At 38.7% G+C, this 24,191-nt stretch overlaps 2 protein-coding genes and 1 long non-coding RNA gene across 10 annotated transcripts; 1 reads left to right on the top strand and 2 right to left on the bottom strand.

Moving 5' to 3' along the window:
• The first annotated feature begins 618 nt into the window (after positions 1-618).
• LOC133919726 (uncharacterized) lies at positions 619-14,252 on the top strand. 8 transcript variants are annotated; one of them, XR_009909957.1, is made up of 6 exons: positions 643-962; positions 1,623-2,736; positions 3,712-3,780; positions 11,568-13,194; positions 13,277-13,349; positions 13,457-14,249. It is a non-coding gene; the product is annotated as an uncharacterized LOC133919726 (long non-coding RNA). The 8 variants fall into 8 exon arrangements; XR_009909956.1 differs by having other exon boundaries at positions 11,568-13,349; positions 13,457-14,250; XR_009909959.1 differs by lacking the exons at positions 13,277-13,349; positions 13,457-14,249 and having other exon boundaries at positions 11,568-12,692; positions 12,812-13,193.
• LOC133919724 (MADS-box transcription factor 57-like) lies at positions 10,337-11,568 on the bottom strand. Its single transcript, XM_062364214.1, has 5 exons — positions 11,194-11,568; positions 11,076-11,117; positions 10,897-10,980; positions 10,653-10,810; positions 10,337-10,565 (listed from the first exon to the last, which is right to left on the bottom strand). The coding sequence occupies exons 1-5, from the start codon at positions 11,284-11,286 to the stop codon at positions 10,547-10,549; spliced, it is 396 nt and encodes a 131-aa protein (XP_062220198.1). The 5' UTR covers positions 11,287-11,568; the 3' UTR covers positions 10,337-10,546.
• Positions 14,253-21,717: 7,465 nt separating the features above from the next.
• On the bottom strand, positions 21,718-23,342 carry LOC133919725 (MADS-box transcription factor 57-like). Its single transcript, XM_062364215.1, has 2 exons — positions 22,853-23,342; positions 21,718-21,960 (listed from the first exon to the last, which is right to left on the bottom strand). Exons 1-2 carry the CDS (start codon positions 23,032-23,034, stop codon positions 21,873-21,875), a joined length of 270 nt encoding a protein of 89 aa, XP_062220199.1. The 5' UTR covers positions 23,035-23,342; the 3' UTR covers positions 21,718-21,872.
• Between the last annotated feature and the right edge of the window lie 849 nt (positions 23,343-24,191).

Below are 24,191 nucleotides of genomic sequence, written 5' to 3'. Positions count from 1 at the left end.
TTTACCCCTTACGAACCATCGGATTGGAAATAAACGAGTGAGATCGATCGCCACAGTTTTATACAGTACTGTGCTACAGTACAGTCGCTACTATGGTTTCATGCACTATATTTGCTACAGTATAATCACTACAGTAGTCATAGCACAGTCACCAAAAATACTGTTCACTGATGACTTTTCTTGTCAGAGGATCGCAAGTTACTAAATTAGGTAACTGGCACCAGACGTATCATTGTACATGGCACTTAGTGCACAAATTGAGAACTAAGTCTTATTTGAGTGATTAGCGTAGGTGACTGTATCTTCTATATATTATGAATTAAATCTTAAATTTGTTTAATTATATGTCTCATAAGAAAAAAAAATTAATAGCCGACGTATTCGTTGACAGCGAGTTGCTTATAGTAACTTTATTAATTTTTATGTTCTATATATCTGGGTCGTGGGGTAGCACGAGTGAATACGTAACTCCACGTGTTGGGTTAGCTTTTTTTACAAAAGCACAAATTCAAAAGCCACATACAAGTTCTAGAACTTTCGAGGTTCCCAGGCCACTTAATTCTTTAGCTGTAACGAGGAGCAGTGGGAACCTCCATATAAAAACCACAAACCTGATTGGACCATGCCCTACCCTCCCCACGCTCCACTCCCGACACATGTTCCGTTTAAAATCCGTGACGTCGACGTGGCCACGCGCTAAGCCACAATCCCTCCATCCCCGCCGCAATTAACAAACACTAATTAAATCCTCCCTCCCTTAGCCCAAAAGCCAATCCCGTCGCATCACCTCTCGTTTTTCCTACCTCCACTTGGAATTGGGGCACTGGTTCTAGACCCGTCGGTTCGATCCTTCTAGACCCTTCGCCGCCCCCGTTATAAAGCCGGCGCCGTCCGCACATCAACGCTCGCACACAGTCCGCTGCTCATTGGCTGGAGAGGGTGGGATTCGCGGAGGATTCGAGGTATGGGGAAGTTTCTAGAGACTGCCCTTCATCTCTTTTAGGAGCTCCTCGATAGATCTCGATGCCATTTTTCATTCCGTGCGTGTATGTGGTTCCGTGGCGTTTTGACTGTTTTCCTTGTTGATTTCACGAATAGGTTGGGGATTTTTGAACCTCAAGTGGAGGTGTCCAAATTTTGAGAAATAAATTACATGTCTCCTCTTTGTATTTGTTTATTTTTGAATTTCTGCTCTCTATTTGTCAATTTTCTCGATTTATTTGTTTGTATGAAATTGATTGCAGGTACTTATAGATCTGATTAGAATTATCATTTGGAACACATAACTTAATTTGGTTTGATTTATAACTCATTAGGCATAGTTTAATTTTAGTTTCAAATTTTGAACTGGAAGTTCCGATCAACAGTAATTTCAGAATTTCGATTAGATTTTTTTATATCTTGTTATATTTGAATAATCTTTGACTTAGGATTGTAACCTTCATATTTATTTAGGATGATTGTACACTAGTTAAGTTTTGCATATTTAGGTTTTTAACTGTGAAAAATCTGTTAGTTTATTTTCCATTATAAGTTTAGACTAAATAGTAAAAGTAGTTTTAATTTTATAGTAACACCTATTTATCTCTTTTAAATAATATTATTATTCTTCTACTTAGTAGGAGTGTTGAGGAAAAGGAGGCTATGAGCAGCAATAGGATTTTAGGAACTATACCGACCTGCTCGCCCATGTGTTGGTGAAATTTTTTGACTTGAGGGAGTGAAGTCATGAGTGAACAGTATCCGTGACTTTACTCCCTCCAACCTGTCGGATTGGAAATAAACTAGCTAGATTGATCCCACGGTTTTTGATACAGTACTGTTCTACAGGACAGTCCCTAAAGTATTTCCATGCGCAATATTATTTGCTACAGTATAATCACTACAGTAAGGTACGGTTCAGTCACCGCAAAAAATACTGTTCACAGATGATTTTCCTTCCTCATGTCAGAGGATCGTAAGTTACTAAATTAGGTAACTGGCACCAGACGTATCATTGTACATGGCACTTAGTGCACAAATTGAGAACTAAGTTACGTGATTGTATCTTCTATTTATTATGAATTAAATCTTAAATTTGTTTAATTATATGTCTCATAAGACAAAAAAAATTTAATAACTGATATATTCGTTGACAGCGAGATGTTTATATTGATTTTATTAATTTTTATGTTCTATACATCTGATCTTCCATAAACATGAATGTGTACGTGGGTCGTGGGGTAGTACGAGTGAATACGTAACTCCACGTGTTGGGTTAGGTTTTTTAAAAAAAGCACAAATTCAAAAGCCACATACAAGTTCTAGAACTTTCGAGGTTCCCAGGCCACTTAGCTCTTTAGCCGTAACGAGGAGCGGAGGGGACCACCATATAAAAAGCACAAACCTGATTGGACCATGCCCTACCCTCCCCACGCTCCACTCCCGACACATGTTCCGTTTAAAATCCGTGACGTCGACGTGGCCGTGCGCTGAGCCGCAACCCCTCCTCCCCGCCGCAATTAACAACCAGTAATTAAATCCTCCCTCCCTTAGCCCAAAAGCCAATCCCGTCGCATCACCTCTCGTTTTTCCTACCTCCACTTGGAATTGGGGCTCTGGTTCTAGACCCGTCGGTCCGATCCTTCTAGACCCTTCGCCGCCCCCGTTATAAAGCTGGCGCCGCCCGCACATCAGCGCTCGCACACAGTCCGCTTTTCATTGGCTGGAGAGGGTGGGATTCGCGGAGGATTCGAGGTATGGGGAAGTTTCTAGAGACTGCCCTTCATCTTCTCCTCTTTTAGGAGCTCCTCGATAGATCTTGATGCCATTTTTCGCTCCGATTCCGTGCGTGATGTGCGAGGGTGATAGATCCGGGGTATGTGGTTCCGTGGCGTTTTGACTGTTTTCCTTGTTGATTTCACGAATAGGTTGGGGATTTTTGAGAGGGATGGTCTTATCCATGAGTTGTTGGAAGGACATTTGTAACAGATTTACCAGGTTTTTTCAGTTGATTAATTAGATGGAAACCAGGACGCCAAGTTTTCTATCTGGAATCCCAAAAAGTGACTAGTTTCTGATGTTGTGCTTGCTTGCAGTTTTTACTCTTGGAAAGCTAAGTTAACTGCTCTCCTAGCCCGTTGCCCGATTTCAACTCTGGTCATCTGACAATATGAGTAGCCAGATAGCCAGATGCAGTAACGGACCCAGAACTTGCATGATGGGCACTCGAATTTTGAACGTAATGAATAATTAGGCAAAGTTGATTATGTCACACTATTTTCGAACCGTTGTGCAAACATACCACTAGAATTCATCCTCTGCTAAAATGAAATATTTTGTTCTCACGTTTTTTATGCAATTAATATGTACCGTTTCGTCCATTTTTTCATGACATATGCATGATATATTGATATGTAAACTATATAATTGATTTTTTTCTCAAAAATTTGGGCATTCATTTGAATGCCCTTGAATTGAATGGGGTCCGCCCCTGGCCAGATGCCTCAAGGCAGATGATACAGTAGCTTATTTTAATACGTAGCCAATTTGAACCTGCGGCATTCTCTACGAGTGTAGCGATTTACCTCCTGTTTATTCCAAATAGCACTGATGCTGTGTTCTGTGTTTGTTTTGTTGTCAGTATATATTTCTCATAATAGTTTACATTTCTCAAACAGTTAGCATGGCTTGCTGAGTGTTCTGACATTTGTTGTCCTCTTGCTCGACTAGTCATGGGATTATTGCATGCGGCGGCACCAAGCATGAGGCAGGAACTGCATTACTTGCAAGAAGTCACAAGTAAGACACCGACGCACATAGTTCATCTGAATTTGTATTAATATTGTTACAGAAACGGCTCTTTATAGCTTATACTACCAAGAGCGCTGGCAAAAAAATTGCTGGATTTATTTCTTTGTGGCAGTTTTGGTTCTGGAATTCGCTTTTATGGGCTTTTCTCCCTTGTAACTTTCTGAGCAGCTGAGGATGTACATTTTCTGATCATATATCATGCCATGTTTGCCAAATTATAATCAATGAAAAACATTGTAATTTCTGTATTCGCTTGAACACGGGATTTTTTAACTGAATTTATTAAGCCTAAATTTGAAGGCATACCCACATAACTACTGTTTCTTACCAAGAACTAGATATTGAATGATGATTGTCTACTGCTCCCTCCATTCCTTATTTGATACTTTATAATCCATGTAGTCAAACTTTCTAAACTGCGAGCATTGATGTTCCAGAACAGGTGTCGTTAAACCTTTTTTGGAGACTAATTTTCTAAAATTTACTAGTAGTATTTTTGAAAACAATCTGGATTGGCCATGCGAAAGCTATATCACCATACTTTTTTAGTTAAATGTATATTTAAAATTAATGGCCACAGCCATATCTTGGCATCAATAAATAGTAAATAGCACAAATTAAGAAGAATGGAGAAAGTATTATTAAAGGTCACAACCACTTTAATGTGATATTGGCATAACCATTAGAGAGTATCAACGAACTGCAACTTTACTTTCGGCAAGAAGTACGGTACTTTGTATTAAAAGTTCAGTTACTTCAACACTGTTGACATTCATGTTAAAAGAACACAGTAAATTCTTGATTGGCAGATTCAATTCTTGCTTGCCATACTGGCCAATCGATAGTAAGCCAATAGGGTAGAAATTGGTTTATTGCACTTTCTTTGCTTTTACTGGATTTATGGGATATGGATGATCTGGTATTTGCATGACCTATATGCATTCTGTTCTGCTGGTGTCGAAACTTTGCATCACGAAATATAAATTTCGTGGTTTGGGAATGGAGTTGGATGAGCATTCATTCCTAATGCTGGTTGAACTCCATGCGTAGCGGAGGGTTGGCAGGCTGGGTCAGATATCATCCCAGCAGCCAGCACTACGGTGGACTAATTAATTATTTGTGAAACATCCTACTGTCTTTTTTCTTTTTTTGAAAGAGCTCTACCTGCTTTTATTGAAAGCAACAGTAAAATCTTACATCAACTGTTAGAATTAAGTACCATTTTATAATCGAAAGATTTTAAACTTAGTAGGACCAAAATCGAGTATATGAAGTCTCGGTGGAGAGGTGATTCCTAAGAAAGATAGATACCTTTCGATATTTACGATCGATGCTACAGAGTATATGAAGTGCATTTCAGTGATACTAGGTATGAGGGAGAATGTGTTAATCTCGGTGGAGAAGTGGTTCCCAAGAAGGATACATTTTGATATTTGAGTTCGATGCTACAGAGGGACGATGATATTGGTGGAGATGTTAGTCATTGAATCAAAGCCGGATGGATGAAATAGCCAAGCTTTTGCTATTCTCTGTGATAAGAGATGTCACAAAAGTTGAAAGGTAAGATTTTTTTTTTTTTGGAAAATAGAGTTTTATTAACTCCCATTGTTACATCAAGTTGATACAATTGCACAAGAGTTCACTTGCATTATTGAGATGCACATAGCCTCTAAGAAAGAATCAGAAAGTTACTTGAATCTCAAAAATAAAAATGGCTAACAAGAAGGAAACACATCTCCTCGACTGAAGTTATTTCGCTCAGGCTTGGATACAGAGTCTATACTTCATCTAAATTGGGCAAAGAGCTCCCTAGCCGTCCGCTTCAGGCATGTACATGCAACAGTAACCATATGTTGATGATCCTGTTGATGTCGTACAGATTATGAACGAAACTAGTGTGTACATGTAACAATAACCTGCAAAGGAGAAACATAGTTCCTCATGTTAAAGATAATATCGTTCCTGCATAGTTATAGAGATCAACAAAAAGTGGCCGTCGCCACCGCCAATATATAGCCTTTTAAGTTATTACTAAGACCTTGAAACTAATTTCCAAGCATGTTTTGAACATTCGAAACATTAGCCATGTAGAACATTCGAAACGGTAATAAAAAAAGAGATGCTTAATTGTCCCACATTTGTGACAAAAATAACACTTTCGATCTTCTAGCCATTGCCTTTTTCTTAGATTGTCTTTTATTAATAGAACTCCTTTTTTAGATACCAATGATTTTTTTATTGTTAGCGATATCTTTAATTTCCAAATTTTACTATTTTGGATTGGTTCATCTTGCACCAGAGCCATGTACAGAGAGCTGACTGCAAATTTTCCATATTTGTTTAAAGACCATTTAAACTGATCTCAGTCCCAAAAAAAAGTGACATTGGTGAGGCCAAGCTGTCAAAACATTCCATTCGACTGAAATATTTGTGGGGAATGCACTACAACACATGCGGTGTGTAGAGACACTATTTTTGTCTTCTAGAGACATTCTATGTCGTCTCTACCGTAGTTGTAGATATAATGTCTAAAGTGTTATAGAGGTTAAATCTCTTTGAACGAAGAGACAATTTGATAAATGTAAATATGTTTCATAAGACATTTGGTAGAGACACATATTGTCTCTATATGCTAGAAATATATTGTAAAAATATGATACTTTTGTAGTGACCAATCCTCAAACTCAAGACCTCATGCAATCACAAGTTTATGCATAATCTCTATTAGCTAGCCAACTCAACCTCATATCATTTCTTGCTTAAATGTATGGTATAATTGTTATGAGTAGTTCACTACATGTCTCAAACATCAAAACAATATCTCTTGAATATTAAATGGAGTGTCTCAAATTATGTCTATACGAGGTAACATCACATTAAAAATGCCTCAAAAATGTCTCTACGTAATTTTGTATTGATATTTTAGAAAATGTCTTAAAAGATACTTTTATAGTTTTAATGTCTCATGTACTGTCTCTATACTTGAGACATCTTTTAAAGAAATGTCTTTACAGGACCTTATGTCATATTTGTAAGGACAAATCATATAGTGTCTTTACAAAAGTCTCTGCACGAGGTTTTTGTTGAAATGATGACTCCATCGCCTTAGCTATTTTGTCATGTTTATTTCGCACTATGTTGTATAATGAAAGAAATTGGAGTCTCAGTGATGAGTTACCTAACCAGGTGTCCTCCTAAAATCTAATTTCGGATCCGTCCTTTATGTTAAAAGTATCATATCATGATACTTTTTATTTTCATTAGTTCGGCCCATAAGTGCGAGTCACTTAGCTTTCCTTCAACTTGCGAAAGAGGTTTTGTCCCCATGTATTTTTTTCAAAGTAATTCTTGCCATGTCCCATCTTCAATTAGTAACTTGTACAACCACTTACTAACTTACATGGGAGAGTGACATTTTTGGTTGTCGAGGTCTTTTATCCCTAAACCACCCATGTCTATGGGTTTACAAAGGGCTTTCCATTTCGCCAGGTGGTATTTCTTTTTTTTACTATTGTTTTGCCAATAGAATATTGATCGAAAAAAATTGATCTTTTTTAGCACTCTGCGTGGGATTTGGAAGAAGGACATCACATATGTGGGATTTAAAAGTATCAATCTGCCACTTGTAGATAAGTACTTGGTCTCCAACTACTTAGTCTTTTTCCTATTCGTTCCTCAACTCCTTTCCAGTCTAAGTTTCTGAGTTTTTGAAAGTGAATTGGAATTCATAGGTATCACATGGTTAACTCACCATTTCACATCCGAATATATTAGCATATTGGTCAACCTTGTCTTGAGCCGTCCAAAAGCAAAACAATTTCACTATTATGGAAAATTATTTTTAATCCTAAAAGCTGCTCAAATGCACAAAGCAGAAGCTTCATGTTCTTGGCCTTTTCCAGGTCGTCTTCCATGAATAAGATTGTATCGTCGACATATTGAAGGATCAATAGTCTACTTTCTACCAAATGGGTTACAACTCTTTCAACTTGGCTTGCATTTTTGGCTCTCTCGATCAATATTGCTAGCATATCTGCGACAATATTAAACAGAATCGGAGAGAGCGGGTCACCTTGACGTAGACTTTTTGTTTGGAAGTAATTGCCAGTTTCTTCATTAACTTTTACTTGCTACGCTACCCCAGAAATGGGGCTTTCTACTCTTGTGCACCATTTAGGCGAGAATCCTTTCATCCGAAGGGACTGTAGCAGGAAATGCCATTTAACTTTATCATAAGCGTTCTCAAAGTCAATTTTGGTGATTATACTGTTATCTTTTTTCGATGGAGTTCATGTAATGTCTCATAGAATGACCACTCTTTCGATGATGACCATTTAGGCAAGCAGTGATGTTCCAGAATTGGTGTAGTTAAACCTTTTTTGGAGACTAATTTTCTAAAATTTATAGTAGTATGTTTGAAAACAATCTAGGTTGATCATACGAAAGTTATATCACCATCTTTTTAGACCTCGTTTGTTTCGCGGAGTTGAGCTCAGAATAAGGGAATTGGATTTAGGTTTTTTTCATTTCAGTTGTTTGGATGTCCTCTAGAATCAGAAATGGAATTGGATGTCGATTTTCGTGGAATTGGACCTATTGGGGTCTGAATCGATCTCAATCGAAGCAACTCCCCCACCCATGCTTTAAGTCAGGCTTTGGTGCGGAGGCTGCGGCGGGAGAGTGTATGGCTGATGGACGAGGTCTTCGGCGATGGCATCGGCGTGTTCCTGTGGCACCCCGCTGGGGTGAAGTCCCTCTTCCCTCCTCAACACCAGCGTGCTGTAGAGCTTCGCGTCAACAGGGTCCGGCTTCGAGGCTTAGTGTCTCCTCCGAGGTAGGGCTTCGAGGCTTCATGCCTCCTCCGAGGTTGGGCTCCTGGAATTCGAGGTCACACCGGTGCTCAACCTTCACGTCAACTCGACTGGCATGCGACGGTAGAGCAGGCGAATGCAGTGAGGAGGAGGCCGGCGAGGATGGGGTGTCCAAGGAGGAGGCCGAGGTGGTGGAGGAAGGTGTGGGAGTGGAGGACGGCTGTGTGGGTGCAGAGGCCGCAGTGGAGGAAGCTGTGGAGGTCGTTGGGGGGGGGGTGTGGCGGCAGTGGATTTGACGGAGGCGACTGTCATCACAGGAAACGACAGGGCGATGACCCTCCTTGTTTCCATTTCAACAATTTTCTTACTAACCAAACAAAAGAATTGAATTGTAGTCTCATTTCTATTTCCATCTAGATTTGGATTTGAGGTCCAATTCAATTCATCCATGGCAATTCTGAGATCCAAATAGAGCCTTAGTGAAATGTATATTTATAAGTAATGGCCACAGCCACATCTTGGCATCAGTAAAAACTAAATAGCACAAATTAAGAAGAATGGAGGAAGTATTACTAAAGGACACAACCACTTTAATGTGATATTGGCATAACCATTAGAGAGCATCGATGAACTACAACTTTAGTTTCAGCAAGAAAGTACTATGGTACTTTGTATTAAAAGTTCAGTTACTTTAACACTGTTGATATTCGTTTTAAAAGAATGAAGTAAATTCTTGATTGGCAGATTCAATTCTTGCTTACCATACTGGCCATTTGATAGTAAGCCAGTAGGATAGAAATTGGTTTATTGCACTCTCTTTGTTTTTACTGGATGTGCGGGATATGGATGATTTGGTATTTGCATGACCTATATGCATTCTGTTTTGCTGGTATTTGCATGACCTATATGCATTCTGTTTTGCTGGTTGCAGGTTTGTGAATTGAGGGTTTGTTTGGTAGAGCTCTTCTTAATCTAAATTCTTTGAAGGGAGTGATTCTCTGAAGAAAATAATTATGTGGTTGAAAGTAATTTTCTAGTAATTCTTTAGGGTAAACTTTATGTAGAAAATGATTCTGTGTGGAAAGTAAATCAGAGGAAGCTACTTTTTTCAGCTTCTAACATCTAGTTCATTTTAGATAAATCACTCCTACGGATTCCATTCGGGAAGCGAAAAACTAAAAACTATTATTTAGCAAAACTGTCGTGATTCCACTCAGAAAGCTGCTCTGAGAGCTTTGCCAAACAAATCCTGAGTTGGATGAGCATCATTCCTAATGCTAGTTGAACTCCTATGGGTAGGGAGGGTTGGCAGGCTGGGTCAGACATCATCCCCAGCAGTCAGCACTACGGTGGACTAATTAATTCTTTGTGAAAAATCCTACTAGTTTTTCTTCTTCTTTGGAAAGAGTTCTGCCTGTTTTTGTTGAAAGCAACAGTATAGTCTTACATCACTTGCTGGGGACTCCAGCTAACCAAAAACGCACAACCGTCAGAATTATACTGTTTTTATCTTCTATAAACATTGAACAACCATTCCAACCACGAACCACCTAACAACCACAACTAACCAAAAGGCTACAAAAAAATCTGAATAAGACGCATCTGGCCAAGCTTGATAGGCATTCTGGTAACCAGCAACAAAAAAAGGTTGCTTCAATATTGGTAAGTCGATAATATACCTTTTCATTGCAGAACTATCTCCAAGATCAACAGTACGACAGTCAGGGTATCATATTAGTCATTACAATAACAAATATGTTGCATTTTCAATACAGCAGAGCCTCTGCCCTCAGATAACATAACTGGTCCTATCGTAGTTTGTACACAAACCATTTGTTCACTCAGCTAGTATATGGCACAAAATACTCATTACAACCAAAAGGCACATTGCGTGTTGGAATCTGTGGAACATCATGATATTGTCCAGCTTGTACTGCATCTTCTTAGTGCAGCTGAAGTGTGCTACATATTAAAGCATAGGCTCCTCATTAATCATATTCATACCTCTTGGACTACTACATTTTTTGGATTCTAGAAAAGAATATTTACCCCAGTTCTGGAGCCCCTATTTTGCATTGCTCTCCCTCTTTTTGTTGTGATTGGCTCAGTTCAATATTAGCAGGGACATCTGCATCTTGTGCTATAGCAAAACTGTAGGTAGTGCCAGAGCTTTTATTTGCATTAGCAACACCTCTTGTTTCACTGGCCTGAAGCAGAAATTAAGTTGTTTAGCTTTCTGCTGACAATGCATCTTCATTTGGTTAAAGTTCCTGCAAACAATTGTTCATCAAACCTTTCTATGTAGTTCCATTTTTTGTTGTGACATGAGATTCTCTCTTCTGCAGAGTTCCATGTTTTCCTGGTGAATTAGGCTACCCTGTTTTATCGTCAGTATAAATTATAGATGTCAGCAACTTCCATGCATGATTATTTGCTTGGCATAATAAAAAGGCATCGATTGTAGGGATTAACCTTCCTTTGTAACTCTTCAATTTCACTTTTCAAAAGATGGTCCTGTTTGATAGATATTTACTGCATATTAGATTGAAGTGAACAGAAAAACAAAATGTGGAAACAAAATGAATACGACCTTCCTCATTCTGGCACTACGTAGGCTCATTTCAAGACAATTCTCTAAACTTTGGAGGTCCGTCACACTTAGGCCTGACAGCTCCTCTCCCATTAGTTGCCTACAACAAATCAAAAGAGTTTTCTCACATTATCTTGAACGGCATTGAAACTAATCCAATATCAATTTGCGTGGGTACACAGGTCAGAGCAAAACCGAGAGTCACTATCAATTTCCTTTCTTGAATAGTGAAAACCGTGAATGTCTTTCAATGACTAGATATTTTTCCTCATCTTCTCGGAGTGAAACATTTAAAATTGGTTTTGACAATTCTTATAAAATTCCCATGTGGAATCTGAACTTTGTATTGATGAGTGATTGTCTTTTTATTGCAGAATCAATTGGAAGATCATACTTGTGGCTTTCTTGCAAGTTGTGCAGTTGTTGCCTCAAGCTTGCTGCCTCCCTTTGCCAGAGCTATCAGTAAAACAAGAAGTATTGTCAGTTTCTGAGCTACAAAAATTAATTTTAGAAAAATAATCTCAAAATGTATGCCGTAGTATACTAATACATTGCGTAAAATGAATCAATACTCAACAACAGCACATGCTTCAGATTTGGGGATAACATACCTATTTCATTTACATGCAAATATTTGGACCTATAATGCTCTGATTTAGTATAATTACCGTAACAACATATGCATTTCCATGTAATCTTAGTTGACTAAATGGGTTTGTAGTTGATCAATATGTTGGAACAATATCAGTAGGGTAATATTATATTATTACATTTACAGTCTCCAATGTGATTTCAGGGCAAATTCAGTTTGATCTTTCTGTTTTTCCAAATAACATTTTTTTTAGATGCATTCTCAATGCGCTTATGTAATAGTGAGTTCTGTGCCTATTGCGATATTTTCTTTTACATTTGGTATCCTGTTAGTGTATGGTTTCATCATCTTTGAAGCACAATATTGCCAGACAAAAATATTCTTCTGTGGAGCATGACTAAATCCAAGAGCAGTATATGTACCATACTTCATAGCCTTCACGACCATGTAACCTGTAGATGATGATTTGGCCTTTCTTGATATTTACAGAAGAAAAATTGTCATTAAACGGTCCTGAATGGAAGGACTAAACATGACATCAGTATCATACTTATTAATGTCAGTTACATTTTTTATGGTCCTGAGTATTCCAGCTTTTAATATTTTACTGCCCTTTTTCTTGTGCTAGTGACAGTGTCAGTTGAATTCCATACAAATCTTTTACTGTATAACTTAAAGGGACACCTTGCCTTCTGCTTTTAACTTGCCAGCTGCCACAGCAGGTGTGAATACTATGCCGAGCTCTAAAGTACAGATGTTAATGTTGAGGGAATTATTACTATGACGAGCTCTATGGTACAGATGTTAATGTTAAGGTAGTCAACAGATTCAGTAATATTCGGCATGTAATCTTTGGTTTGTGCTATGGTATCTATTTCAGAGTAAAAGGGTGCAGTGCAACTGCACGGTAAGAGGCTAGAACCGATTTATAGGCTTGTTCTTACTAAAGTAAAACACCTTGTACCTGGATTTTGCTTCAGTGCACTCATTTTATCTAACTTCGTACTGTATAATATGCCTCCTCAGGATGAACTTTGGATGAGTTGGAATGACTTTGGCCTCGTCTTCAAACTAAGGTGATGGTTAAGCTTCATGAGAAATTGTGCTGCCATAGAGAATTTAAGATTGGTTTTCCAACTGCTGTACTTACTAGCTGACTGCTCGGAGCCTTGGAGGCTTGGACAGAGCTCTCCTTTTACAGGGCACATGGTCAATCAGAAAGGCATAAGTTTATCTGGAGTTTTAAACTTCGCTTGCCTGGTATTCAGAAGCTTTATGTAATTAAGATGAGCCGGAATTTTCCATGGTCAAGCTTCTTGTTTTGAGGACATTTGTATTGAATTGCCATACACATTATGGACAGATGATTTGCCAAGACTGTTGTGGACGAATTGTTCCTCTTGTTTCATGTATGTGTTCGAGCATAGTCTCTTTTGTAGTCTGGGATCAATGCTACTTCAGAACACCGTCTGATAATTGTCAAGTTTGCAGGGCTTACAAATTACATTGCCCAACTGTAAGTATCACTCTAACAAGTCCATACCCATTCCATTTAGACATGCAGGTATGTGACCACATCCTCCTAGGTTAATAGGGAAATTAGTTCACTTTTTTCTCTTTATTCTAAAATGGTTGGCTCTATTCCCTGCCTATCCAAACATGGTCTTCCAGGGATACAGCTGGCGCCCTATTAAACTGCAAACTGGTTGATGATGTGGATAGCAGACTGCTAGATGGAGATAATATCCCTCTATATTCGCGTATATTGTAGTAGTTTTCAGTCTCAAGAAGGCTAGTATATCAAATGAAGGCACACAAATTTCGATATACAGATTATGAAGGCACTGCTGACTGGCTGGTAGGTGAAGACTCGGGACAAACTAAGAATATATCCTTGCGGCTATACAAGTGTGTCTATGTGTCCTTGGTGTGTACTAGGAGGCGCATAAGCTTATGGTATGTTGTATGTGTGCATGGTGCACGTATTTATCGAAATCTCAATCTTAGGAAGGCTAGTAAATCAAATGAGCTGAAGCTAGAACACGAATTTCGGCATACAAATTATGAAAAGACACCGGTGACTGGCTGCCTGATTGGTGAAGATTTGGGAGAAACTAAGGGTGCATTTCGTTATACAGCAACAAATTGTTAGATCATAAAGCTTTGCGTAAACATCATGGATTCACTTACTCTAGAATCAAGCACCTCGTAACAACGGAAGCGTGAGATGTACCTATGTTGGATGAGACCATCTTGATGATTGGTGAGATGTAGTCGTTGCCGTGCGTGATCGTGGGTGTGAGACATTTGACGTAGGTGTGGCTGGCATGATATCTTCGGAACAAAACTACAGTGCACCCTTTAAATCGGTCTAGGGTTTTTGGCATATGAGGGTGTGCATTAGCTATGTGAGATCGATTAAACCCATGAGCCTCGACGTTCCCCTTTTATTATTGCGCTACGTGGAACGGGACCGCAACCAACGTTGATCCTGCCTCCGATCAGGAGGCTGAGGTGGGGATGGCTCCCCCTTACCTCTTGGTCTGTTCTGTTAGAGAACGTTAGCACGAGCTGAGATTAATTCTAACATTCTCCTCCTTGATCGTAAACCTAACATCATAAGATCACTCTCATGAAATAGCATACCAATACAAAACATTACAACGGCTAATGAAATGTCACTAAAACTCAAATACCTATAGTGTACCATTCCATCTTGAAATGGAAATCTGTTATTTTTAATGGGAGTTGGTTTGCATTATGATCCTCTTATCTAAAATCATAGGTTTTCCGATAACCCCAAGCCGCTAACATGATCACGAAAATATGGGATGATAAGCATTTTTAGTAAGCGAATCCGCGAGCATTGACTTGGTGTTTATATGCTCAACATTAATTGTTTGATCTTGAATTCTATCTTTCACAACATGATATTTAATGTTAATGTATTTGGCAGCACCACTTGATTTGTTGTTACTCGTATAGAAAATCATATGTTGATTATTACAGTATAATGTAAGTGGTTTTGAAATATTGTCGACCACTCTTAATCCCAAGATAAAGTTCTTTAGCTATACAGCTTGCTCGACAGCCTCATAACATGTTACAAACTTAGCTTATATCGTTGACGATGCCATAAGTGTCTGTTTGAAACTTTTTCACGAGATAGCTCCTCCAGCGATTGTGAAGATGTAGCCTGACGTGAATTTCTTAGTATTCAGACATCCCGCAAAGCTTGCATCTGAATAACCAACAACTTCGAGGTTATCGGATTTTCTAAATATGAGCATTTAGATCTTAGTGCTTTGCAAATAGCGAATAACTTTTTTAACGGCTTTTCAGTGGTTTGGTCATGACTTTGACTGATATCTGCCAAGCATCCTGGTCACAAAAGCTAAATCGGTGCGAGTATATACTTGAGCATATATAATGCTTTCGACAGCTGAAGCATAAGGAATCGACTTCATTTGATCAGCTTCGTATTGGTTCCTTGAATACTAAAACGTCCCAAATTTATCACCCTTAACAACAGGAATAGATGTAGCAGAGCACTTATGCATATTGTATTTCTGCAGTACTCTGTTAATGTATGCCTTTTGAGATAATCCTAATACTCATTTGGACCGATCTCGGTGAATCTCAATACCAAGAACATAGGAAGCTTCACCGAGATCCTTAATATTGAAATTAGAGGAAAAAAAATCTCTTGATCTCAAACAACATATCCTCATCGCTGCTGGCCAATAGGATATCATCCATATAAAAAACTAAGATGGTAAATTTCCTCCCTTTAAACTTTACATAAATGAAGTTATCAACTTTATTTTTCTTAAAGCCAAAATTTCTAATAACTTTATCAAACTTGAGATACCACTGCCTAGAAGCTTGTTTTAGACCATAAATTGATTTCTTAAAGTGACATCCCAAATGTTCCTTGTCTTTCATGACAAAACCTTCTGGTTAAACCATGTAAATATTTTTTTTCAAGTTACCATTAAGGAATATTGTTTTTACATCCATTTGATACAACTCTAAATCATAATGCGCTATAAACGTCATAATTATTCTGAAGAAATCTTTAATTACTTGATATAGGAGAGTTTCATTATAATCAATCCATTCTCTATGCGAGAAGCCTTTTGCTACGAGTCTTACTTTGAACCTTTCGATGTTCCACTTAGAGTCATGGTTTGTTATGTAAACTCATTTACAACCTACTATTTTGGTCTCATACATCATTATCACTCATATAATTTAATTTGTCATTCATTAAGTCACTTAGGCGAATGCTCACTTATCATGGTCTCTTTATATGAGATGAGATCTTCTGTCTTTTTTATATCATTAACATCTTCATTCATGTAGATAATGTAATCATTCGAGATGGCAGGTCTCCTGTCATGCTGTGATCTTCTGATCGGTTCGTTAGGTACTGCAAGACTAGGACTGAGTACTGCAGGGGACTACTGAGGCTTATTGTTAGGTGCAACATTAAAAATTTTAAAGACCTTAGCAGGGGGTGCACTGACGTTAGTTTCTACTGAAGGTGTAACCACCTAGGGCACAGGTATGTAGGGCTCTTGGATCAGCGGTGTAGGAATATAAACCCGTTTTTCTTTGAGATCAACTTTCCTGGGATCCAGATCCGCGTTCTCAAGAAATACAATGTGTCTTGTTTCAACAAACTTAGTGATCCTATCTGGATAGTAAAAATGATACCCCTTTAATCTATGAGAATACACAATAAAGTGACAACTAACTGTCTTAGGATCTAATTTTTCAATATGTGGATTACAAACTTTAGCTTCAGTTGCACAGCCCTACACACGTAAATAGTTCAAAGAAGGCTTCCTCTCAATTCATAATTCATAAGGTGTTTTTGAATCTGATTTACTGGGAACCCAATTAAAAATGTGTGCGACTGTCTTAAGTGCCTCCATCCACAGTCCAACAGCTAAACTAGAATAGCTGAGCCTATTTTGCACCATGTCCATAAGTGTGAGGTTGCGTCACTCAACTACCCCGTTCTGCTGAGATTCAACAAGTGTGGAATATTGGGCTACTATGCCATTTTCCTGAAGGATTCTGGCAAAGGGACCAGAGATTTGCCCGTAAGGGGCATGTCTCCCATAATACTCTCCCTCATGATCCGATCACACTACTTTAATCTTTAGGTTATGTTGATTTTCTACCTCAGCCTTGATATCTTGAATATCAAGAGACTCAGATCAATCTTTGATGGGGTAGATATAGCCGTAACGGGAGAAATCATCAGTGAAAGTAATGAATGAATCAAAACTATCCACCGATATCACAAGAAAAGGATCGTAGATATCCATATGAATTAATTCTAATAATCATGTGCTTCGAGTGGCCCCCTTCTTTATTTGTTTAACATATTTTCCTTTAATGCAATCTATGCAGTGGTCAGAGTAGAAGAAGTCTAAAGGTTGGAGAATCTCTTCCTTAATGAGATGCTCCATTCTCACCTTCAAAATGTGGCCTAAATGATAATACCACAGTTTCGAACAAGTCTCATTAGTTTTACTTCTCTTTCTCTTATAGCTTATGTCACAAACATTCATAGACACAGAAGATTCATTAAGAGAAAGTATATAAAATTTGTCTTGTCGGATGGCAATACCTATAACATCTTAATTAAACTTAAGAATGCACTTATTATCTTCAAAATTACAATGAAAACCATCATCGTTTAGCATCGAAACTGAAATAAAATTCTTCCTCATAGAAAGAATATAAACTACATTATTCAGCCTAAGTGTGAGGCCACTATCAAGAATTAATAGAAGGGATCCCACAGCCTCAACTTCAGCTTCCTTCCTATTGGTCACTCTAAGACTTTGCTCCCCCTTTTCTAATGTTCTCATGGTAAGGAATCCCTATAAGGAGTTGGTAACGTACACAGTGACACCTGAGTCAATCCACCATGAATTAAGGAAAAAATTAGCATAAAGAGATTCATCAATAAATGTTATTAAATTATTACCCTTCTTTGCGAGCCACATTAGGAAACCAACACAGTCTTTCTGGTAGTGGTCCTTCTTGTGGTAGAAGTAACATTCGTCATCCTTAGGTTCTTAAGAGGCAGGAGTAGGTGCCTTGGGCGCCCTCTGCGCTGCCTTGTCGCACTTAACGATGAAATGCAACTTCTTATTAGACTTAAAATCCCCTTGAAATTTCCTTTTGTTGTTGGGGTTGCTAACTTGATTCATAAGATCTTTCCTTTCAGCCCTCACCCTCTCTATCTTGGACGCACATCGCAACTAAGTCACTCATGCTCCACTTCTCATTTTAAGTGTTGTAGTTTATCTTAAAAGGAGTAAACTTAAGAGGAAGAGATGTCATAATGAAGTGGACAAGAAAACCCTCAGAGATTTTCATATCCATGCCCTTGAGTTTGGCAGCCATGTTTGTCATCATCATGATGTGTTCTCTTATGCCGCCGGACCTAAAATTGTACTTAGTGTTGAGGAGCTTCTGAATCAATATAGTAGTATAAACCTTGAAGGTGCCTTTAAATTGCTCCTACATGAATGCCAAGTACATCTTAGCTTTTTCTGATGTTAGGATTGCTCCCCTTATAGCTTCTGAGATTGAGTTCCATATAATCATTAATAACATACGATTGAACTGTTCCCACTTCTCAGAAAGTGCATCATAGGTTTTATTTAGTTCATCATAATTCTCCACGCCAATAACGGGAGTAGTGAGAGCATCAACCCTAAGTACATAGTCAAGGTCCAAAACTCTAAGGACAATAGTCACCTTAGTTTCCAAGCAGAAAAGTTGTTCCCCGTAAGTTACTCTATGTCGTCAATTATGGCGGCAACAGAGGAAGCGTTAAGAGATGGAGAGGAAAAATTAGGCCAGATTAGAAATTTATCATAAACTCTAATCCACATTACCGTTGGGCAGAAAAAAAGAAAAGAATTTAAATTAACACATAAATGGCGCATAATTACAATCAACTTTGGTCAGAAAGTAATTATAAACCTACATAAATTGATCGTAAAATTCTCCGAAAAAATATTTCCGTTGGTTCCAATTCATCTAGAGAATTAATCATAACTTTTGTGTATTAATCATCATTAATTTTGGGCCATAATCCACTGCATAAATGGTTAATCATTAAAAATTCACTAGATAAAACATAAGGAAAATTAAATGCCCAATACTTAAATAAAATGGCCCAAAAGGGACTCTTGGCCTAGCCCGGCCCGAGCCACACGCGCACCGGCCCAATAGCCTTGACGCTTCTCGGCCGTCCATCGCGATCGACGGTTGTCGCTGTTTTCACCGGACCAAAATGACGGAGCGACGTCGGTCACCCTAACCCTAGCCCCATTCCTCCTCCCCCCTCCAAAAAACACGGCCGCAACGAGAGAGAGGCAGCCGCCATGAGAGATGAGAGGTCACCGGAGGTAGATCCGGCAAGAGAGGAGGAGGAAGACAAGAAGATGCCACCATTGGTCGGCTCACAGTTGCACACAGCTCTGTCGAGCCGGTCTGTGGAGGTGTCGTGAAGGTGACGTGCGCATACGGCGAAAGAGAGACATACTCTGGCGCGAAAAAACGGCAACGAGGCGAGGAGGTCCGGATGATCCACATGCATAGCCAAGGGATATGAGGGGAGATCCCGCCAGAGAAGAAGAGCTCGAGGCTCTAACAGGCGTGCACGTCACATGACAACGACGAAGAGCGCCAAAAACCGTAAGACCTCCACCTTTTCTTGCTTCCTCTGGGGTTCCAAAGTGGGGATTTGTGGGTTGAGGTCTTCGAAAATGAGGGAAAGGGCTCAAGTTTAGGGAATTGGGGAATTTTCTTAGGTTTTTCGTTAGGGTTCTTTCGAATTCCCTAAAATCCCCTCCTTCTATGTGCCACCCGAGGCTTATACATGCTCTAAGTCATCAAATCGATCCGAATGGCACACAAGAACACACATATATCCGAGGCTTATACATGCTCTAAGTCATCAAATCGATCCGAATGGCACACAAGAACACACATATATGCATAAATTAGATCTAATCCGAGCCTAAAAACCCCTAATTCATGAACATGTTATCTAATTCGACACTAATTGGGACTAATTATCACTTAAACATGCTCAATTAACATGAATCAAAGATATAAATAGCCTAAAACATGAATATGAGCATTGATACGAACCTAATTCATCTTAAAGATTCATAATTGATAGCTAATTGGTGTAAACCGAAACTAGCTAGGCCCGTTTGATCATAAAACAACATCAACCGAACACAATCTAACACAATTAAGGTCTAAAGGGCTTGATTAGAGACAAGTTAGGCTCTTATACCAATTATTAGATCACAAAGTTTTACCTAAACATCATGAATTCATTAGCTCTAGGATCAAGCACCTCGTAACAGTAGAAGCGTAAGATGTACCTATGTTGGGTTAGGCCATCTTGATGATCGGTGAGATGTAGTCGTGGTCGTGCATGATCGCCGGCGTGAGACAGTTGACGTAGGTGTGGCTGGAGTGAGGGAGAGCTTGGCGGAGATCTTCGGAGCAGTTCAGTAGCGGCCTTCTCTCCATTGCAGCGCACCTTTTAGATCGGTTTAGGATTTTTGGTATGTGGGGGTGTGCGTTAGCCACGTGAGATCGATTAAACCCATGAGCCCTGGCTTTCCTCTTTTATTATTGTACTGCGTGAAATAAAACCACAACCAATGTTGGTTGTGCCCCTGATCAGGGCGTTGAAGTAGGTACGACTCTCCCTTATCTCTAGAAACATTAGCACGAGTCAAGATCAATTCCAACAAAAAAAAAAATGTGCATGAATAGCTATTTGGCAACCCTATAAAAATCTAGCTATGGAGCAAGCTAGCTTGCAGCGGCAGGTTGCACCTAACCAAACATGATTAGGACCATATGGATGGTGGCTAGGTGGCCAATTAGACGATTGCAATGAGGACAAGTCGACTGCATCGACAGCCAAATCTCGCACTTCGCTGTCGATTCTGCCTCCACCCCGCATCATCCCGCCATTGAGGGCTCTTTCGCACCTCCGTTATCTCCCCCTCCTCCCACAGTCCCACTGTCTGACTAGTTCCTAACGATTTTTGCTGCACGCTCGTGATAATAGCTTTATTTAGATAACACTTTCTATATTTTCTTCCCCAAAAAATATCATAGAGCCACGTTCACTACTATATAAAATACTTTCACTGTTAGCTCTAAAATCATCTTCACTATTAATTTTAGAGCCATCAACGAATAATATACAGTAATAATTTTTTACTATAACTGACAACTTAGGGACTGACAGTGAATGGAGTTATCACTGCCTTGACAGTGATAGTCTGTGGGCCAAAAAAAATTTAAAAAAAAATTGCACCCGAGGAACCTCCGTGGCCGCATTGTCGCGGATCACGTGATTTTTTGCGTGTGTGCGATTCATGGCACTCACACGAAACCTCTCAACTCGCGCGATATGTTCTTATCATCCCACCACAGATATACCAATGATAATAATAGCATATATAATCATTTTGATATCTTCTGTCTAAAACTTCAAATGATTATTTGGATATCTAAATAACTTCAAATAAAAAAGTTTTTAACTACAAAATTGTAGATCTCGTTGAGGATTATAATTTTCATATAAAGTTTATTCTCATCCAATTTCGTATGAAAAAATTATGAATTTTTAAGATAAATTATCATTTATTATCACTTTCGATTCGTGACTAGAGCCGACAGTGATTGTTAAGTTTCACTGCCAGTTTAATAAGGATCAACAGTGATAGTATTACTATCAGTTTTTTTCAAATAAAATTTTAGTGCTAATTCTTAATACGAATTGATCGATGGATCGGCATATAAGGGTTATTCGGTAGTAGTGCTTCAGCATTGGTGCATCATACACACATGAAGAAACCAGCAGGCAAAACCATACTAATTAGAAAAGAAACATTAATTAAAGAGTAAAATCTGACCTTGGTCACACCAACATCACATGTGTTCTCTCACCAAAGCACAATGGTAAGTACTACTTAACTAGATTACTATATAGTAGTAATATATGGGGACTTTTTTCTCACCGTACCATAATTTCTGAAGTTGCATTGTTCACGTCAAGCTGCTCCTCTTTTGCCTGGGTGTACCGGTCTATCACAGCTTTCATGCTAGAATGAAAAGTGAAACAAAATAAATCAGTTAGTGTTTTTCTTTGTTTGAATTTGCAGGTACTTTGATCTCTTGAAGCTATACTACAATATAATATATACCTAAACTATTGTATTAAATTTGTTTTTCTTTGTTTGAATTTGCAGCTAGCCTTGATCTTGATGTTATTCTACAATATAGTACTATATACCTAAACTATTAAATTAAATTAATTGTTATAATGTTTCCTAGCACACTCTTTGTAGTAATCATTATTCTTCCTAAATATTTACTATCAAGACTCAAGATTGCATGGTGCATTAGAAGCTCTCTGGATTTTTTTTTATCAACGTTGATATAATGGTAGTTCTATCTGTGTATGCAAAGATCGAACAAGAAATTATATTTGTCTGTTCCTATAAAACTCTCCACATTAAAACTTTTTTCGACTGACCGGCTCGTATTTCTCTAATGAAAAAAATCGGAATATGCATGCTGGGAGGAAACACCATAATTAATATAAACGAAAATCAAAATCTTTGATTAGGGTATCAGACTCCCTAGGGTAATTGTACTTTTCCATTAGTTTCATGTATGAAGCGATCGAAATTTTGATCTCTGTAGCTTTATAATAAAAGAACAAATTAAAAGACCTACAAATTTGTGACCATAAAGATCTTGTTATCAATTGGAACTACTTGAAGGATCAAGTATTAAGAGTATTACTTTTCACAGAAAGTAGTAAATCCTTCAGATGTTATTCATCTAAATATCTAGACCAACCTAGCAACGGTGACCAAATTAAAGAGGGAGATCGATCAGAAATCAAAACAGACAAGTGGAAGCTAACTCAAATTAATTGGAAATTATTCTATAACATATAGGCACATATATGTGTGAAATGAATCGTACTTGGTGCTGGAGAACTCGTGGAGTCTGCCGGTGCTGGAGAAGACGATGAGTCCAACCTCCGCATCGCAGAGGATGGAGAGCTCCTTGGCCTTCTTGAGCAGCCCGTTCCGCCTCTTGGAGAACGTCACCTGCCTGCTCGTCGAGTTGTCTATCCTCCTAATCTCTATCTTCCCCCTTCCCATCTCTCTCTCTCTCTCTCTCTCTCTCTCTCTCTCTCTCTCTCTCTCTCTAGATCTCTCAGATCTAACAAGAAGGGAGGAAGCTAAAGTTTAAAGGTGGTGGGTTCCTAGCTTGATTGCTTGCTAGCATCCAATACTCGTTCGACTAATATACACCTAAGAGAGGAAGGAAAAGGCGAAGTGCTGTTTAGGTTTATGCACGAATTTGATGCAAATGGTCAAGTGGCTGGACTAGTAATCCTTCTCTATGTTTAGCTTCTCATTGAGGCTAGCTGCTTAGCGATGTTCTGTACATAAACCATGTTGTTATTATTTTGGGATTGTTAGCACAAATGGAAAGCCTCCAGGTGATCCATGAGACCATGTCCTATATAACTCTGCGTATTTGGAGATATATAACTCGACACAATGTGAATATAAACTATACACTTTCCAATGTGAATATCTCGACGCAATGTGAATATCCATGAGACATATAAACTATACACTTTCCTTAGCTCTGTCACGGTCGCATGTGAATATTGTTAAGTACTCCAGCAAATAAGAAATTTCGCGAACGTTTGAAAACTAGCAAACCGATTTTTAATTAAAAATATAGATGACAAAGATGGCATATATAGTTTAGTACAGACAGCACCGTTTTGCCTCTCAAATTTATGTTTGCTGCTCTGCATGTAACGTGAGAGACATGTCCTTTGGAGTTCTGAGAGGGCTTTGGGATTTTAATTAACATTGGACGATGTCGACATCCTATCAGCTTACCTCGTACTATGACCTCGCCATTCACTTCCATTTCTCTTGAAAGGTAGCCGTGCTTCCTTTGTAAGTTTGTACTACTACACATGCAGGTCACCAGGTACACGGCTATCTTATAATAGTATAGTACGCTAGTTGCTAACTCGACGCAATGTCATCTTGTTTTCTCAACTAAGTACTAATCATATTTCCATTATCATATTGCGTACCATGTTCTATATCCTCTATGTTTTTAGGGGGGGGAAAATTTCGCACCCTGGCTAAGTCCAGTTCACCCAAAGAGCACCGAATCATTTTTTTACTTCTTCTTTTGGTTTTGATGGGGACTAGTTCTCCTGGTATTGCATAAAGGTATCAAACCCATGGGCGGATCTGGGAATTGAACCTAGGTCGACTACATGTGA

The sequence above is a fragment of the Phragmites australis genome, chromosome 5 (assembly GCF_958298935.1).
Source record: "Phragmites australis chromosome 5, lpPhrAust1.1, whole genome shotgun sequence".
In the NCBI taxonomy this organism is placed as follows: Eukaryota; Viridiplantae; Streptophyta; class Magnoliopsida; order Poales; family Poaceae; genus Phragmites; species Phragmites australis.
Note: the sequence above shows the minus strand (reverse complement) of the source record. Positions and strands in the feature narration are given on the sequence as shown.